Source organism: Pezoporus flaviventris, unplaced genomic scaffold, assembly GCF_033815535.1.
Source record: "Pezoporus flaviventris isolate CSIRO_AGI_PZ_B2104156 unplaced genomic scaffold, CSIRO_AGI_Pfla_v1 ptg000078l, whole genome shotgun sequence".
NCBI classification, from domain to species: Eukaryota; Metazoa; Chordata; class Aves; order Psittaciformes; family Psittacidae; genus Pezoporus; species Pezoporus flaviventris.
Window position 1 is genome coordinate 16,177,450 of NW_026892626.1, and position 18,470 is coordinate 16,195,919.

Here is an 18,470-nt window from a genome sequence, read left to right on the forward strand (position 1 = left end):
AAACCAGCGTGCCACCAAGGCCAGCCTAAACCACAGCAGACAGTGGGATGAGGACACTGCCACAGAGGCAGAGCAAAGGGGGCATCACCCTGGGGAGGGATGCAAGCAGGGAAGCAGGATACCACAGAGGAGGGCTTGGTGTGGGATGAGTTTGCATCTCTAAGGCACAATCCACCTCAAGGCTGGGACGCAGGGACGGGTTGAAGTGCTAGACAGGGTGGTTGCTTTTGTCTGGCCTCAGTTGGTTTAGGGAAAGCATCTGCCTCTGAAGCAGGACTCTCCGGTGAATGGGGAATTCTTAAATCCCAGCCTGGCACAGGGACAGCTCCTGTGCTAGAAGAAGTGCAACCCACCAAGATGACTGTCACATTGGTTTCCACATTTGAAATGAGTTTTTCAAAGGCGAAAATACCAAATTGGTTGGAAAAGGGGGGGGGGGATACCCAATCTTGAGAGCTTTCCACTCTCCTTTTTGTGCTTTTCACTGTTTTGTCCCAGTTACGGCGAAACTCATGAATTCCCCATCGGAGATGCTGGGGGAGACCCAACGCTTCAGCAGCTGATGCCGCACGCCCCGTTTCCACCCTGAAGATCAGCATTTCCTGAAACTGGCTCATCGCTGTGTTTGCAATGCTTCTCTCTCTCTGGTTTGAACTTCCCTTTGCCAGTCATTATGCCACTTGCTTTTGCTTCCACGGACCTCCAATCACTTACGTCTGTTTTCTACCTATGAAGCCATTGCCAGTGGCAAACAAACCACCCCAAAATTAGATGCAGTCTTGACTTCTAGCTCTTAAATCTTGCCCAGCAAGTCACCCCCTCAAAGGACCCTGGCGGCTTATTCATTCCCTAGTTCATTTGTATAAAATACCGGATGACTTTGTTCAGATTTAATATTATTATTATTATTATTGTTATTATTATTATTATTATTTTGGTAAACAGTCTCCCAAAGAGTTTCAGTGAAAAAATTAAAAACCCTCTCACCTCTCACTCCCCTCCCTTTTATTCCCCAAATTAAAAAGCAGTACGTTAATGTTGCATGGTATTTCAAGTGTTGTTCTTGTGCAGCTGAACCCGACCGCCTGTTGGAAGGAGCAATTTTGTTGCTGTTGTTGCTGCTCAGTTAAAAACGAAAGGAAAAAAAAAAGTAAAAGAGAAAGATTTGTTTCCTGATAATTCCTCTTTTTGGATCTCGGGTCCAAGAAAACGCTTTCCCTGCAAGGAGAGCAAAGCCCCATGGGGGCACACGGGGCGAGCGCCTTCCCGCACCCCACTGACCTTCGCCATCCATCCATCCATCCATCCATCCATGCATCATCCATCAATCTCTCCGTCCATCCAACTCTCCATCCATCATCTATCCACCCATCCATCATCTACCCCTCTATCCCCCCAGAGCCACCGGCCCCACCGCGGGCACCGGGCGCGGGAGCCGCGCCGTGGCCCTGCCGCCGTCCCCTCCTGCAGACCGCTCAGTGGTTATTGCGATGAAACTGAACACTATGAACGATACTAATTTCTCAAGCATTCCTATGGCACTTGCATTGTTCTGCATAATTGGAGCGGGTTTTAGGGGAAGAGATTAGAGGAGGAAAAAAAATACCCTCGGAAAAGTCAATGGAAGGACCAAGAGTCATATTTCCGACTCCCTCCTGTATGACCGCTGATCCAACGCTATTGTGGCTTGCAGCCTGTCGAACTCGTGCCTGTTGTCTGGGCTCAGTTCCTCCAAACCCCGGCTGTCATCGTCTTCCTCTTCCTCGTCGCGGCTCATGAAGGCCAGCTCGTTCTCGTAGCAGAAGGAGTTGGTGCTGGACAGCAGGAATTTGTTCTCCACCAAGTCCTTGGCGCTGCAGCGGGGGGTGGACGGGACCTCATAGGTTTTGTGGAAGTGGGAATAGTCTACTTTGTACTGGTTTTTCTCCTCGAACAAGACTGGCTCGAAGCGGTGGCCCCAGAGGATCTCACTGGCCAGGTAGGAGCTCCGAGCTTGCGTTGTCATAGCGGTGGCTTCCACCATGCCTTCCAGAATGACCACGATCTCAAAGTCGTCCGTCTCCAAGTCCTGGCGGCTGATCCCGAACAAGGGGCTGTCTTCGTTGATCTCGTGGAGAATGGTGATGGGAGACACCAAGAAGATACGGTCCAAGCCTTTATCAAACCCCACGTCGATGTCTATTTGGTCAAGGGGTATGTACTCCCCTTCTTCTGTGATCCTGGGCTTAATTAGCTGAGCTCGTACGTGGGCTTCTACTATGTGGCTTTTCCGGAGGTTCCCAACTCTCCACATGAGGCAGAGTTTTCCATCTCTCATTGCCACTACCGCGTTATGGCTGAAAAGCAAAGTCTGGGCCCGTTTTTTGGGCCTGGCCATCTTTGCCATTATTGCACCAATCATGAAAGAGTCAATTATACACCCCACGATGGACTGAACCACCACCATGAAGACGGCGAGCGGGCACTCCTCCGTCACGCAGCGGAAGCCATAACCAATAGTCGTTTGGGTCTCGATGGAGAATAGAAAAGCAGCCACAAAGCCATTGACCTGCAGAACGCAAGGCTTGAAGGTATCATCTCCAACTGGGTTTTCCAGGTCTCCGTGAATGAGTGCAATGAGCCAGAAAATCAGCCCAAACAACAACCAGGACACTAGAAACGCCAAGGAAAAGAGCAAGAGCATATACCTCCAGCGGATGTCAACGCACGTGGTAAACATGTCCGCAATGTACCTCTGAGGCTTGTCGTCCATGTTGGTGAACTCCACGTTGCACTGGCCGTTCTTCTTTACAAACCTGTTCCTGCATTTCCTCCTGGTGTGGATTTTCCCATTGCCAAAGCCGTTGATGCCTGGCATGGTGGTCAACCTCAGCCCGTCTTCCTCGGAGGACACGATGCTGTAAGGGTTGACTCTGCCGGCAGTCATCCCTGAGCCAAGCCCACAGTGAAGGTGAAGGGTCCTGCGACACCCAGCGTCCCCCTGGCCCACCCCTGCCCACCCCCCAAGTTCTGTTGCGGTGGAAGAGGAGTCCCAAGCTTCCACGTCTTGGCTGCCACGTCAGCACGCTGATCCCGTGAGAGGCTCTGCAAGGAGAAAACAAGGACACGTCTCTTACTTCTCATGCCAAAGGTACCCAAAGGGCTGTTTGGCCATGGGTCTGACGGGGTGGGTGGCTGCATGTTGAATGAAGACACCCCCCCCCCGCAATGAGCTAACTCTCCTTCTTATGCCTAGGCATAAGAGGAAGAAGAAGGTCTTAGAGTTCATCCTTTCATACTACAGAGCGAGTGAGCAAACCTTGCTGGGGAGATGGACCATTTGTGGGAGCCTCAACGACAGCAGTGGATGAAAAGCCTTGGGTAGCACTGGAATCTCTTCCCCTTTGCTTTTCTCATGAACTCCGCTGTCAGAGCAGGGTCAGGCTGCTGGAGAGGAAAGCGGAGAGGCCAAGATGTTCTCCTCAGCAGATATCTCCTTAGAGATATCAATAAAGGTACTCCTGAAAGCGGCTCCATCAGTTCACATTGCCCGTGCCAGATGGACCGCTGCCCAGCACATTGCAGCAGCGGCCGCCCGACCTCCTGAGCACCAGCTCTTCTGGGGTCAAGGGAAAGCTCAGGGAGATGTGGATTTAACCTCCATCTCCCAGCCCCGGGATGGGAGAGGACACGGTCAACGTGCAGCCGGTTGGAGAAGGCCCCGGGAAGGCACTCACTTGGGGCAGAGGAGCAACTTTCCCAACGCATCCATTGGGACACGGAGCCATCTACGGTCACAGATGGGTTTCGTTGGCCAAAACCGATGAAGGGACAACTGCCACTGGGGAATGGGGAGCTGTTTTGATCCTTTTTAGAGGGCTCAGCTGCAGGGTCAAGGACCTACGCATGGCTTTGCCTGGGAAAGACGTGGCATGGATATAGGAGAGGAGGCCCAAGCTGGGACGGTGGGGGAACCCAGTGGCACCCTGGCAGAGGGGACCCCATCCCCTCTGCAATGGCGTGTGTAGCTGCATCAGGCAGTGAACAGCATTGTAGAAGCCACATGGCACATAAAGCACCCTATAGAGGTGGCACTGCAGGAACGCTCCCCAAACCCACCCCTGCTGCAGCTCATCCTGTTATTTAGGGACATGGGATGTGTCACTAACAATGGAACCACCTTGCTGGCAATGAGACCTGCATGGAGGAGCAGTGTGGTGGGGAATGGAGGCAGAGCCCCATGTAACACCCCATTCCCCAGCCTGGCTCACGCCTGGGGGCACAGTTGATCCCGCCGGGCTGTACACGCTATGTCGGATCCACTGGCATCAGATCGATGCAGTCGATTCCTGCAATCAGCTCAAGTGCTTGGAGCTATGCTGGGACAAGAACACCCTTTCCATTACACCATTACGTGGTGGCTGGCACCAGGGAGCATTGCCAGGCACAGCCTGCCTGGGGCTGCATCAGCCTGACTAGCAATGATACCCTGGGTTGCCTTCTTACTGAAGATCTCCCCAAATCCAGCCTGGGATTTGGGAATCCCAGCACCACAAGCAGAGCACTGACAGCCTGCCCAAACCTCCCAGGTCCTGATACACCAAACAGCATCTTTCCTCCAGCACAACCTTGTTTTATCCCCAAGCGCCGCTGTCATTTATGGTGTGTCAGCAGACCAAGGGATTGCTCACACCGATGTGAGAGCCTCTCCCTCCTTCCAGACGTTCGGAACAGCAAAATAGGCACGAACATTAATATTAACTTTGAATATTTCCAACTTGGAAGTCAAATGGGACCGAAGTGGCTGTGCAGAGCTGATGTGTCAGGACGGCTGCAGGCTCACACTGCCAAATCCGTGCTGCTCACCCATCCCCAGTATCCCTCCTGACCGCACCAGCTCCGTTCATTTATCTCCCTTCTCCTTTGTCAATGAGAGCGGAGCGTGGGGAGCCAGAAGAGGCTGTTTCTCCATCACCCCTCTGGATGTCCTTTTAGTGAAGTCCTGGTACATCGGAGAAGGGAGCGAACTGCAGAGAGCGCCCGGTGACCTGCGCAGGATTAGCTGGGGCTGGATTAACTGTGCTGGCAGGCAGACGTGCAGGGCACTGCAGAGGCAGCAGCGCTGCCTTCACCTGGGGGACAGCCCCAGGGACCCCCGGGCTCCCCAGTCACTGTCACCACTCCCCTCTGTCTTCCCCCTTTCCCCCTTCCCTCCTTCCATCCCTCCTGTCTTCCCTTCATTCTTCCTTCTTCCTGCTCTTTTATTTTTATTTTTATTTATTTTTTCTGTTTTTTTCTTCTTTTTCTCTTGTTTCTTTTTGTTTTCTTTTTTCTTCCCTTCTTCTTTCTTTCTCCTCTTCCCTAGTACTTTCTCTTTCCCTTTCTCTTTCCTTTTCCCTTTCCCTTCCCCTTTCCCTTTCCCTTTCTCTTTTTCTCTGCTTTTCCCTTTCTGCTTCCCTTTTTCTCTCCCTTTCCATTTCTGTTCCACTTCCTCTTTCCCTTTCCCTTCCCTTTTTTCTCTCCCTTTCCCTTCCCCTTTCCCTTTCCCTTTTTCTTTTTCTCTCCCTTTCCCTTCCCTTTCCCTTAACCTTAACCTTCCCCTTTCCCTTTCCATTTCCATTATTTTCCCTTTCTCCTTCAGTTTTCCTTTTTACTTTCTTTTTTCCTTTTCCCTTTCTCTTTTTTTCTCTTTCTCTCTTCCTCTCTTTCTTCCTTCCTTCCTTCCTTCCTTCCTTCCTTCCTTCCTTCCTTCCTTCCTTCCTTCCTTCCTTCCTTCCTTCCTTCCTTCCTTCCTTCCTTCCTTCCTTCCTTCCTTCCCTCCCTCCCTCCCTTCCTTCCTTCCTTCCTTCCTTCCTTCCTCCCTTCCTTCCTTCCTTCCTTCCTTCCTTCCTTCCTCCCTTCCTTCCTTCCTTCCTTCCTTCCTTCCTCCCTTCCTCCCTTCCTCCCTTCCTTCCTTCCTTCCTTCCTTCCTTCCTCCCTTCCTCCCTTCCTTCCTTCCTTCCTTTCTTCCTTCCTTCCTTCCTTCCTTCCTTCCTTCCTTCCTTCCTTCCTTCCTTCCTTTCTTCCTTCCTTCCTTCCTTCCTTCCTTCCTTCCTTTCTTCCTTCCTTCCTTCCTTCCTTCCTTCCTTCCTTCCTTCCTTCCTTCCTTCCTTCCTTCCTTCCTTTCTTCCTTCCTTCCTTCCTTCCTTCCTTCCTCCCTTCCTTCCTTCCTTCCTTCCTTCCTTCCTTCCTTCCTTCCTTCCTTCCTTCCTTCCTTCCTTCCTTCCTTCCTCCCTCCCTCCCTCCCTCCCTCCCTCCCTCCCTCCCTTCCTTCCTTCCTTCCTTCCTTCCTTCCTTCCTTCCTTCCTTCCTTCCTTCCTTCCTTCCTTCCTTCCTTCCTTCCTTCCTTCCTTCCTCTCTTTCCTCCCTTCCTTCCTTCCTTCCTTCCTTCCTTCCTTCCTTCCTTCCTTCCTTCCTTCCTTCCTTCCTTCCTTCCACCCCATCCGAGCACCCCAGAATCAGGGAACCCTTTGCTGCAGGGGGATGCCAGGACAGACCCAAGGGGCTGACACTGCTTCAGGGATGGAGCAGCTCCAGGTCCCACACGGGACCCCGCATCCACTGGGGCTGAGTCTCCCCTGGAAGCCGGCAGCAGCAGCAGCATGGGGAGACAGCAGCTAAATAAAGGCGCTCAGAGTGGCTCTGCCGGAGCAGCCGCCTGCGGCTCCTGCTTTATTTAGCCCCGTTTTGTTTGGAAAAACTCTCTCCGAGTTTGCTGAAAGCTGAGTTTCTGCTGTGGTTCCAATGGGAAGGCTCGAGCCCCACGCTGCCGCCGCGGGAGGCTCGGGCTGGGATACAGCTCATGGAAACCCGCGGCTGGATGGGCTGTGCCGTGGGTACCAGTGGGGAACCACGGCCCTATAGGGACCCTGTGCGTCCTTGGGTCACCCTCCAGCATCACCCTGGCATCTCCCAACTGATGGAGGTGTTATAAGAGGTGACATCCCCCTGTCCCTGCCTCCTCTCTGTGCGTTTCACACCCCTGAGCATCACAATTCCACCCCCTGGGAGCAAACTCAAAGCTTTCCCTAATAACCTCTTCCCCCTTAATCCTATTGTCAGTGCTGACAAACCCATGCTGGGCATTGAGCAGGTCCAGGACCATCCCCTGCTGCTCTTGTGCAGCACTAATAGTGTTAACACGTAGGAAACAAAACAAGCCCATAATATCAGTAGCGGGAAGGAACAGCCCATAGCGCCATGGACTACCCCAGCTAATGAGCTGACATTAGAGGCAATGACTCCTGCCACTAAACTGCAGCCACCAAAATCCCACCACGAAGCGAATTCCCGCAGAGAACCCAAGTGTTTCCAGCAAGCTGGATGCCTAATCTTATTTTCATTCTATTTTAAAAGGGAGTTAAATGTTAACACCAAGCTTCTGAGCAGCCTGTGAGCCAAGGACACGTGCGCAGTGCCGGGGAAGTCACTAGTTAGAGCCCATTGAATGTGTCGGTGAGATTTATCATCACACCTTTCCACCGTAACCACTGGAAGGGGATGTGTTTTAGGGCCATCAGGGATGCTGCTCCCCCTCCTGCAACCCCTCGGTGTGGATTTTCTCCCTGTGAATGGAAGGGGAATGAGCTGCGTTCAGGTGGGATGAGCCCATATGGAGACTCGGAGGAGCTGAGGCTGCGGATGGAGGTGACCATTGAAGAGGGGATGGTGCAAGGAGGTCACTCTCGGTGCTGCTGCCTGCCCTGCGCTGGGAGATAATGCTGCTATCTCCTGCAGCAATGCCCTTCATGCCCCAGCAGCGGGACAGCAATGTCAGCACCGAGGAGGGAGTTCTGCCGTGGCCACACCAGGGTGCTCAAACCCCTCCTGCTCACCCCGTCCTGATGAAGTGACCCAGCACTGAGCACCCACACAATGGGGGTCAATGGAGCTGCAGAGGGGAGGCTGCTGCCTTAATAACTTGGTCCTCCAAAGCCCTGCTTTTGGGTACTTCCAATAAATGGAGGGGGGGCCAGGCCCTTATAAATGACCCTCCAGTTTCCTCCTGCTGCCGGGGTTATTGTTCCTAAGAATGGGAGAAAACTGCTCTGTTTTGGCAAGGACATGGACAGAAAACAGCCGCAGGCATGCATCCCCCCCCATGGAACCCCATGCACCCCCTTAGCGCCAGCGAGCAGCCGAGACATCGCTGTCTGCAAGCCTTGGTGGTGGACGCAGGAGGGAAACTGAGGCACAGGGGACAAGGAAGGCCCTTGGTGAGGAATATGGAGGGAATGGGGTACCTGGAGAGGTGCTGGCTCATCCCCATCCCCCTGAGCCACGTGCGGATGCTGCCGCATGGGAGGAGAAAAGGGTCCACGTGCGGTGCTCAGCACCACCGGGGCCAGGTGGCCTCTGCAGGGTGATGGGCTTGTGCTTAAGCGCCATAAAACTGCTATATGTGCCCTGGATCAGTGGGGATCCTGGGAAAGATCCCTACAGGGGCTGCACTGAGCACACGGTTGGTCCCCAAATACCATGGCACAACAAGGGATGGAGCATCCCGGTCCAGATGCCTCTGTGTCTGTTCCAGCCCCAGCACCCAGCCGGGCTCCAGCGCCAAGGCTTCACAGTTAGGACCCCAACACCACTCCTGTGATGTCTTCCCCTCAGCACAGTGTCAAAGGTGTCAGGAAACACCACAGGACCCACATCCAGCCCTGAAATCCCATCTTGCTTCCCTCAGAAACAGGGTGTGCTCACATCCATACAGCTGGACACGGCTGGGAATAAGGAGGAGGGCAAAGGGGTATGGAGGGGGAGCAAGGCCTTGGCAGGGTCAGTCCACATTGGGTGCTGCCAAAGGATGCCCCTAAACCCCAAGGGATGCATCCAGACTGCCCTATCCCTGCAAGACCCCTGCCCAAACCTTTGTGGTACCCACAACCCCATCCCCGCAACCACATCCCCACAACTGCATCCCCACAACTGCATCCCCACAGCCCCATCCCCACAACCAGTCCTGGCTGCCCCAGTTCAGAGAATGGATGTTAATGCCCCACAGATCACCCTGGGAAGGGGAGCAGAGCCTCAGGCACCCCTTTGGGCAGGGGGATACTGGGAGGAAGAGGTCAGCCCTTACCTGGTGTATGCCCGGGGGGGTCTCCCCATGGCTCCCCGGCCATGGCTGCAGGGCACAGGGTGCCCCTGGCCCTGCTGTAGCCCAGGGCAAAGCCAGAGAGTTTTAATTGAGTTTCTAGATTATCCCGGGGGAGAAATTGTAATCTCCTTAAATCCAACCTCTGCTCGCGTCCCGTAACCTCCTGTCCTGCGCTGGGGAAGGGATTTACAGAGGGGGAGGGGATGCTTCCCAGCCTGCTGATGCTCCGGACCCAGCTCCCCACAGGATTTGTCCCATGGGATGTTAGGGATCTGCTCCCAACAGCCATGGAATTAAGGCTCTGCAGTAGGGCTACCAGTGGTGCTGGATGGTGCTGAAGGGAGCTGGCAATGGGTCAGTGGGGTGCTTGGGGGATGAAGATGAGCACCCCTGGATGGGAGGTGTCTGGGGCTTTGAATTGAAGCAAGTCCCCTTCCCTGGGAGCTTCCCTCCCAAAAAGCCGCATCCCTGGACTGCATGGGCCAGAGGGTGTTTGTGGATGGGTGACCTTGGGGTGTCTCCGTGCACACTCCTCCATCACATGGCCCTGCTCCCTCCTGCATATTCCCATATCTGGATACGTGCTGGGCTCCAACCCCGGTGTCTCCCAAGGACAAATGCCAGCGATGGGGCTGCAGCAGATGATGGTAGAGCTGAAATCAGCCAGTCACGCTCCTGCCTGCCCTGCGCCCTGCTTGCGCCATTGATGGAGCCTCAGCAGGGATGCAGGTTTCCATTGGGAATGGAAGGTTCCCATCCAGCACACGCCAAAAGACTCAAGAGGGGATCACCCCGCTGCTAAAAACACCATGGGAAGAAAGGGAAAAGCGGGATAGGAAAGGCAAATGTCTCCAAGGGGATTTGATCACCAAGCAGATGGAGATGAGCTGAGGGATGAAGCACCGAGGGGCTCCCATGCTGCAGGCAGCACCAGGGCAGAGCTCCACAGCATGAATTCATGGAGCAATTCCTGCTTAAACCTTAGGGTTAGAGGCAGATGGCGACGGATCTGGGCTCCATTCAGTCCTGCCGCAGGACTAATCCTTCCCAGCTCCCATTGAGGTCCTTGTCCCAAATCCCACCGGCGGTTTTCCCGTGTTCCTCGGCGCTCGCCCATCACACCCCCCCCCCTTTACTCCAGGAGCCGCGTCTGGAACATCGCGTGTGTGGGCAGCGCCTGCGCCCAGGAAATGTTTATCCTGAAGGCGCGACACGCGGCAGGTTGGGAGCGATTGGGATGACAGCCGGAGCCCATGGAACCGTGAGTGCTACGGCACCTGCTGGGAGTCAGCATGGAAAGGAGCAGGGTGAGCACAAGAACCAGCTCGGGATGGATGCACGGATCCCATGGTCCCGCAAGAGATGGGATGTAAGCAAGGCTGAGCTATCGACCACTCATCAGCATCCTCCGCTCTTTGTTGGGCTTTAAACCCACTGCTATTCCTGCTCCATCCAAGCATTAGAATCACGGAATGGTTTGGGTTGGAAGGGACCTTAAAGCTCATCCAGTTCCAACTCCCTGCCATAGGCAGGGACACCTCACACTAAACCATGTTGCACAAGGCTTTGTCCAGCCTGGCCTTGAACACTGCCAGGGATGGAGCGCTCACAACTTCCTTAGTAAAGGACTTCTGCCTTATACCTAACCTAAGCTCTATTGATTGATGAGGAATACAACCCGCATCCTGCTATCCCAGGCAATTTCTCCTGGGGTAAAGTTGCCATTTCCACCCTTCAGCAACCTTCAGCGTCGTTAAGGTGTCAGCAGAGCCCTAAACTTGGCTTGTAAGCAAAGGAAGAAGGAGATGGGGAGAAAAGGCCAAGCCATGCTTGGGCAGAGCCACCCTCCTGTCTCTACTTACCCAATGATGGCAGGAAGAGCCGGAGATGCCGAGCCTGATACCACTTCCTCCCTTCCCATAAAGGAGCATCAGGGACTTTGCCCAGCAGCACGCTGCTGTCCTGCCTGATGGCTCCCCAGCTCACGTTACAGCCTCTCTTCTTCCCTACATGTACAGGAGCTGGCTGCAGCCATGGGGACCCATCACCAGCCAGAGGGACACCCACCTTTGATGCTATTTCTAAGGGGTAAGGAGTGAAATTGCAGTCATGGCAAGGAAGAACGAGTAGGAAGCCCAGGATGCCTCAGTGGTCTCAGGGGACTGGAACAGAAGCAGCTCAAGGAGGGTTACAGAGATTTTTGGGATGCAAAGGAGCAGCCAGAGGGATGCAACACATTCAAACCTATCGGGTCGGACAGCAGGGCCAGGCTGCCACGGGTGCAGGGCAAGACCTCGATTCTTTGGTCTTGCAACTTCATGATGGCCATGACCCAAACCCCATCTTCATGTGTTTCCCAAGGGATGAACTAAAATCCCCATCCTTTTCAGCTGGGAGGCACAAACCCTCCTGACATGCACATGATACCACTCAGCATCTTCAGGACAAAGGAGGCCTTTACACTGCTCTGCTCATGGCTCCAGCTCATGGCTCTGCCCACAGCCAGCTCAAGAGTCCCAGTATCTTTTACATCCTGCATGGACTCCCGTTAACACTCCCATTCCTCAATCTGAGCCTCTTGAGGGGACATCTCCTTCATGGGAGGGGTGTACCAACTTTCTGGCCCCAGGTTTCTGCCTTTCTGCTCTACCCCAATGCTACTGGGGAGCTGGACACCCCCAGGCTGCAGACATGACCCCAAATCAAGCATCTGCAGGGTATTTTGGGGACCATCTCTATCTGCTGCAATGAAGATTTAGCACAAGCATTGCGTAACGCTGGGGTGGGACACTGCTCCCGGCCCCTATCACCATCAGGGATCAGCCACTCAGTTAATCCTCCCTCTCCCTCATACCCTGCCCATGGACACCCAGCCTGGCCCAGCAGGAAGGAGCCAAATCTCTGCCCAACATCAGCATCCACAAGGGCTGGTACCCCATAAGCTGGGGATGAGGTCCTGGGGGCCACCCCAACACCATCACCCAGGGCACCTACATCACTTGGGAAGTGCTGCTCAAATGGGGATGCACAAAGGTACCCACTGGGCAGATGTGGATGCTCATTAATAACTCCCTTCTCATTACCTCTGTTGTGCATCACTTTGTTAAGGGACCTGGTAGATGCAGACCCTATGGGCAGAGACTTGGGCACCGAAAAGGTCGTTTTTAACCCAGCAATGTCCAGCACACATCCAGTTGTGTCCCCTCCTTTGCTCCCTTGCACAGCCCGGTCACTGATGGGTGGCTCACTCAGGCACACGCTGCAGGATCACAGGGGTAGATCACAATGAAATAGAAGCCAGGAATCCCTTTTACTTTATGCTAGCCCTATAAAACCAACCCCTATGTGTGTTCCAGGACAACCCTACAATAAATAAGGTGAATGCAAAGCTTTGGTGAGCCCGGGAACCTCTATATGAACACACACAGGTTGACAAGGAGCAGGGCACCATTCCTCCAGCAAGCAAACCCAAAATGCTCTCAAGAGAAGATTCTGGGGTGCAAAAGCAGCCTCTTGCTTCCGCCCATCAGCGACCCTTGGAGGTATAAACCCAGACATCACTCAGCATCCCTGCGATGGGCAGGCACGGAGCAAAGGTGCCCTGTGGCTGGTGCAGCACCCAGGACCGGCAGCACTGGGGACAGTGGGACACAGTGACATGCCCCCGGTGAAGAGCCACACGCAGTTACACAACCCTGCCCCGGCTGCCCTTGGCTGTGTGCGCTGTGCACGCTGCTATCGACACGGCCCCGGCCGCCCTCCGACATCCCTGCAGGGAGGAAAGTTTGCAAGCGGTGTAAATGTGAGTGCACGTGAGCAGGGGGGGAACTGATCCAGCCCCCTCTGACCCCATAGCTCCTGCAGTGGTCCTCAGTGATGCTCTGGATTCACCAGCATCCCACTGTGCCCTGAGCGGTGGTGGGGTTGGGAGGGATGTGACAGTGATGAGCAGAGTAGGGGCAATGGGGAGAGTACCCACCACCAGTACCCTGCAGCTAAAAGCACCCCAAGCCTGACCCACTGGTTTTTAGGACGTGAAGGACCAGGCAGAAGGACGCAACAAGCTCAAACCTGAGGGTTGTGACACCAGACAAAGCAGCGAAGCTCCAAGTGCCCTCAGGCAGCACCTTGGCTTTTTGAACTCGCCATTTATGATGCCCGTGACCCAAAAATCACCTTCAAGCTTTTTTTGCAGGGTAGGAAGAAAAATCACCCTCCTGTTCTGCTGGAGGTGAAACGCATTCGCTGGTCCCACCAGCAGCCAGGAGCCCTCTCCTTAGCACAGCAGCAGGGATGCTTTAGTCCGTAGAGAGGGGGAAACTGAGGCACAGCAGTTGGATGCCCACATCACTGCCTTCCTCTTGGCCTGGCCGGAATTTGAGGTATTTATAAACCAATAAGGGAGCAGAAAGAACTTTCCCAATGCCAAATCTACATCCCCTCTCCTTGTCCTCCATGGAAACCGTCTGTAATTATAGGTTTGGGGTGAGGGGCACCACTGCCAGTGTCACCCCAAAGGGCTTCACCCTCCTCTCCCTCACTATGGCAGCACCAGGGACCAGCCTGTGCCACCACATGGCCCCATAGGACCCCATCCCCAAGGGGCCCTGACGGTTTGATGCTGAATCCCCTCACCCTGTGTAGGGGACCCCATGGTTTTGGCACACACTCCTCCAGCCCATCCCGACACGCGCTGGGTGTCACAGCCGATGACAGCCTGAGCACGGCTGACATTGCCATGGTGACTATCGACCGCTGCTGCTGGGAGGATGCGTGTGGAGATGCTGCATCAGCACCTATCCCCCCCCACACACACACACTTTAGTGACTGCAGGTACCCTCTGCTCTCCACCAGCCTCATTTCCACCCCTTTCTGCCCCATTGCACCCACAGGCAGCTTCCAAAACCTTCTCCATCACCTCACAGCTCCATCTCTACCAGCTGTGCCTCAGTTTCCCCATCCCTGCTCGTGCTGCTTGGCGGGGGGGTGATGTCCCCTCCCTGGGATACGTTTCTGTCTCCCAACTTCGGCCAGGGCTGTGGAGTCGGAGGGATGCTGAGCGAAGGCTCTGTCGCTGTGGCAACCTGCCGCGGCCGTCTCCAGGAGACCGCCCAGGGATGCTGCAGAGCCACAGTGAGAGGGACCAGGGCGGGAGAGGGAAGGTATCCATAGGGAAACCACCCCCCTTTTCCACTCCTTTACCCAAACCACGGCCCGGATCGTTGTAACAGGGTGTAAAACCACCCTGAAAACAGCCACCAATTTGGCTCTGGGAACCAGCTGAGCACCGACAAGCTCACTGCACCCCAGGCTGGAAGCAGTGATTCCAGCAGGATGCTCCTGTATGGAAAACAGGGCCCCGGCCGTTCCCAGGGACACCTGCAGGGCTGTGGTTATAATTGCTGGTAATAAGCCCATTAGCCTCTTAACCCTCATTAAGCAGCTTAGGGGGGACACGTACTGTTATACGCAAACCTGGAGGTGGAGAAGGGGCTGGTCAGGGCAAAGGGGATGGGATTTCAGTGGGTGTCACAGGGGGTGGTCACAGCTCCATCCCTCCCCTCCTGCATCCAGCCCACTCCGATGCTCTTTTCCAGTGGGACCATTGGCATCTCCCGGTGATCCAGAGGACAGGGATGATGATGACGGGGCTGTCACATCCATGTGATGAGTGTGGGTGGCCTCAGTACCAGGGTGGGGGAAGCGAGACCCAGCCAGCACCCAACACGGCGCGGGACGGTTCGAATCGCTCCAGTTGGAAAAGGGCCCGTCTTTACATTTGCTAAATTAAAGGATGTCGGTGTCTGATGCCAAGCCCAGGCTCCCTCGGAAATACAAACTAATGGCAGTGAAGAAAGTGAGCTGAAACCAGAGCAAAAACGCTCCCGTGTTATCCAGCTGCACCAGGGCAGGGTTTAAATGGCAGCTTGCAGAGCACCAACCATCACAAAGATCTCCCCTTTTTACCCCAAAATGCAACTTTGCCCCCTCTGCTTGGTCAGACAGGCAAGCCAGGCTGCCATGCCGGCGTCCCCATCCTTCTCCAAGCCTGTCAAAAGTCAAATATCCCCCTTTTTTTATGGATATGCTTGTTCTGTGCAATGGGATTTGACCAGCACAGAGTGAGATGTCGTGATTTCTCCAGCTCCGATTATTCCTATAGCCAGCTCCATCATTCCCAGCCCATAGCAGGCAGGCAGCAGGGTGCTGGCAGGGCACAGGGGCTGCCTCACAGCCCCTCACTGCTCCTCTTCCCTATGGAAATACCCGGGCTCAGGCTTGGGCTTCAATCCCTGCTGCTTCCCAGGCTCTGCCAGGGTGGGTTTGTGCTGCAGCTGAGCAAAGCCGGAGCGCGGTGCTTTGGGTTGGAGTGGGTTTTTCCTTTCCTAATTTTCTCTGCAAGATCAAATTAAACAAAGGAGCCCTTGTGGGAGCAGCGGAGGAAGGGAGCCTGCTTCCCTACAGATGTGCGTGTCCTCATGGATTGCAACTCCCGAATGAAGCTTTCCCTGTGCCTGGAATACTAGCCCAATCCCCCTCCTTTGCCTCCTGTGGTTTCACTGGTAGGAGACTGGCTCATTCTGCAGCCTCCCTGCTGGGAGGTTGTTCCCCAAATCCCTGTTCTTCACAAAAACATGGACAATGGGGCTTTTCCTGACCTCAGATTGGAGTTGTCTCAAGTGCAAGGCAGGGAGCGCTTGGCAAAGTGGCAGGTGCTAGGATAGGATAGGATGGGATAAGGATAGGATAGGATAGGATAGGATAGGATAGGATAGGATAGGATAGGATAAGGATGGGGTAGGATACAATAAGATAGGGTAGGATGGGATAAGGATAAGATAGGATAGGATGGGATAAGATAGAATAGGATAGGATGGGATAAGATAGAATAGGATAGGATGGGATAAGGATAAGGTAGGATAGGATGGGATAAGATAGAATAGGATAGGATGGGATAAGGATAAGGTAGGATAGGATGCGATAGGATAGAATAGGATAGGATGGGATAAGGATGGGATAGGGTGTGGTAAGATAGGATAGGATGGGATGGGATGGGATGGGATTAGGATAGGATAGAATAGGATAGGGTAGGATAGGATAGGACAGGACAGGACAGGACAGGACAGGACAGGACAGGACAGGATAGGATAGGATAGGATAGGGTAGGATAGGATGAAGCCAACATCTCCCAGGTTATGAGGCTGCAAAGGAAGAGAAACGCTGTGGGTCAGGAGCTGAGGAGGGGCTCCCCTCTGCCCTCCAGCCTGCAACTGAAAGAGGAATGCCCAATGCATAACACTTGCAAACACACCCAAACCTTCCAGCTCCCTCAGACTGAGGAGCCAGCACAGAAGCTGTTGCCATAGCTTTGCAGACCCCCGGTGAGTTTGGTAGCACAATCTGGACCACGGATCTATGCAAATCCCCAAGGCAGAAGTCTTTATGGAGGCATATGACAACCGAAAAAGAATAGTGCTCAGTGCTCTCCTCCCACACGCCACCCCCCAACTTCACCATCATTTAAATCAGTCTTGAGTTGGAAGAATTCAAATCAACACTGTCGTCACAGAGCCAAGCAGAGAGGTGACACAACTTGGATGCTGCTGGGGAAATTGCCCCCCTGAGACTCAAAACCCATCACTTTTTGAAGCCCCATAGAGGAAAACAAATGCACTGGCAACCCGCTGCCCCAAACCTTTCCAGCCAGGGCTGCCGGGGAGGTTTCCAACCAGCCTTTCCCTTGGGATCAACGGGAGGGGAACCATGGAGGGGGGGAAATATCCATGACATGCTGCTGAGGCTGGAGAGCCACAGTTGGAAAACAAATCAAAGCTTCCAAAGAGAGAGATGCCAAGGAGATAAGTTGTTCCCGAGAGAAACAGGACATTCCTTTCGAGGGGGAGGACGAGAGGAGGAAGGCTCCTACCACCTCTTGTATAGATACTCAGGGGGCTCTGTGCACGGCAGCCTGCTCGGGCGGCTTGTCCCCGCTGCGCGATGCTGCAAACACAGATGGCATCGCAGCTCCTGACTTCTCCTTTTTTTCCTGGTGTTGTTTTGGGTTTTTTTTACTCTAAAAGCACGTTTTCCATGTGGGGGAAAGGTTGCTGCATCCTGCCAGCAGCCAGGCAGATGTGGATTTGTTCTCCAGGCTCCCAGAGACCTTCCTGCCTATCCACACCATGCACCCAGACCCTGCGCTGTCCCAGGGGATGCGGCTTGGTATCACCAGACTCCTCAGGGCTCTTATGGGAGTCACATAGGGAAGAAGCTGAGGGAAAAGCTGATACTTTGCTATTGCAAGAAGTGCCCAAATCAGGTCCCAGACCAACCCAGAGGGTGAAGGATCGGCAGTTTAGATTTTCCTTGCAAAGAATTTATGGGTCGCACAAGCAATGGGATGGAGCTGGAAGCAAGCAGGGGAGATCGTTTCAGTGCATCCCTGGTTGCTCCCCTGAATCTGCCCTGTTTGGCTATTCTGCATCCAATTCTTCCTGCAGGAAGTTTTATACCTGTGCCCTTGAGCAGAGCCTTGACATTATCCTTTGCTGGGAACAAGCCACCTGCCTCCTCAAGGCAGAACCCAGGGAGGTAGGAGGGAGAGGAGGCAGGGGAGCAGGGTTGGCCCTGCTATAAATAACACCAATGGAAATGAAAGAGGTGAAAAAGCAGCAAACAGAAACCAATAAATCAAGGGAGATGGGTTCAGCTACGGGCAAACAGCTCCTTGTGGGCCTTGTGACCCTGCAAAATTGGGCACAAGAGAAAATGGGATCCATCGTAACAGAGCAGGATCCAGCCTGGGCATTGCCTCTCTAGGAGGAGAGCCGTTGGCAGGAACAAAACACTTGGTATCGCCCCACTTTTCTTCATTGTAAAAGATAAAGATGAGAATCGGGAGAGTTGAATTATGGAGAGTTAAATCATGGGGAGTTAAATTAAGGCACCCATTGGACCATGTCAACACAGCACTGGCCTGGCTCCTGGTGTCATCAGTGCTGGACACCCAGCCATCCCATCCCCAAAAGCACCAGCGGGCTGTGAAATAGCCTGTGTTTAAGGCAATCGTTGTTTGCAATCTGTGATCTCGGAGAGAAAAAGGCAGAATAAAGCAACCTCTCATTTCTACCAGTAAAAGGGGAAATGCAGAAGCTCAGCAAGCGCAGTGGCCAGCAGGTCACAGCCAGCAGTGCTGGAGTGATTCATCCTAAACAAGCCCGATGTAGTTAAACCAGCCTGGAGTAACACAAGGAAAACAGTCCAGAGTTTGCCCTGCTGGTGCCTGCCAAGTATCAGCCTATGGAAGCGACGGGATCATCCCCACCACTGCTTTTCCCTCAGTCAAACACA

General features: G+C 54.0%; 1 protein-coding gene across 3 annotated transcripts in view; it reads right to left on the reverse strand.

Moving 5' to 3' along the window:
- Positions 1–1,342: 1,342 nt before the first annotated feature.
- Positions 1,343–18,470, reverse strand: part of KCNJ12 (potassium inwardly rectifying channel subfamily J member 12) — a 29,467-nt gene continuing 12,339 nt past the window's right edge. Inside the window, exons 1-3 of one of the 3 annotated variants that reach the window (XM_061473493.1) lie at positions 14,038–14,176; positions 3,299–3,426; positions 1,343–3,084 (exon numbers count right to left, since the gene is read on the reverse strand). In XM_061473493.1, the coding sequence (XP_061329477.1) occupies positions 1,637–2,926 (1,290 nt within the window). In that variant the 5' untranslated portion in view covers positions 2,927–3,084; positions 3,299–3,426; positions 14,038–14,176 and the 3' untranslated portion in view covers positions 1,343–1,636. Of the gene's footprint in view, positions 3,085–3,298; positions 3,427–14,037; positions 14,177–18,470 lie in introns of those variants that run through there. The other 2 variants (XM_061473494.1, XM_061473492.1) reach the window with 2 other exon arrangements.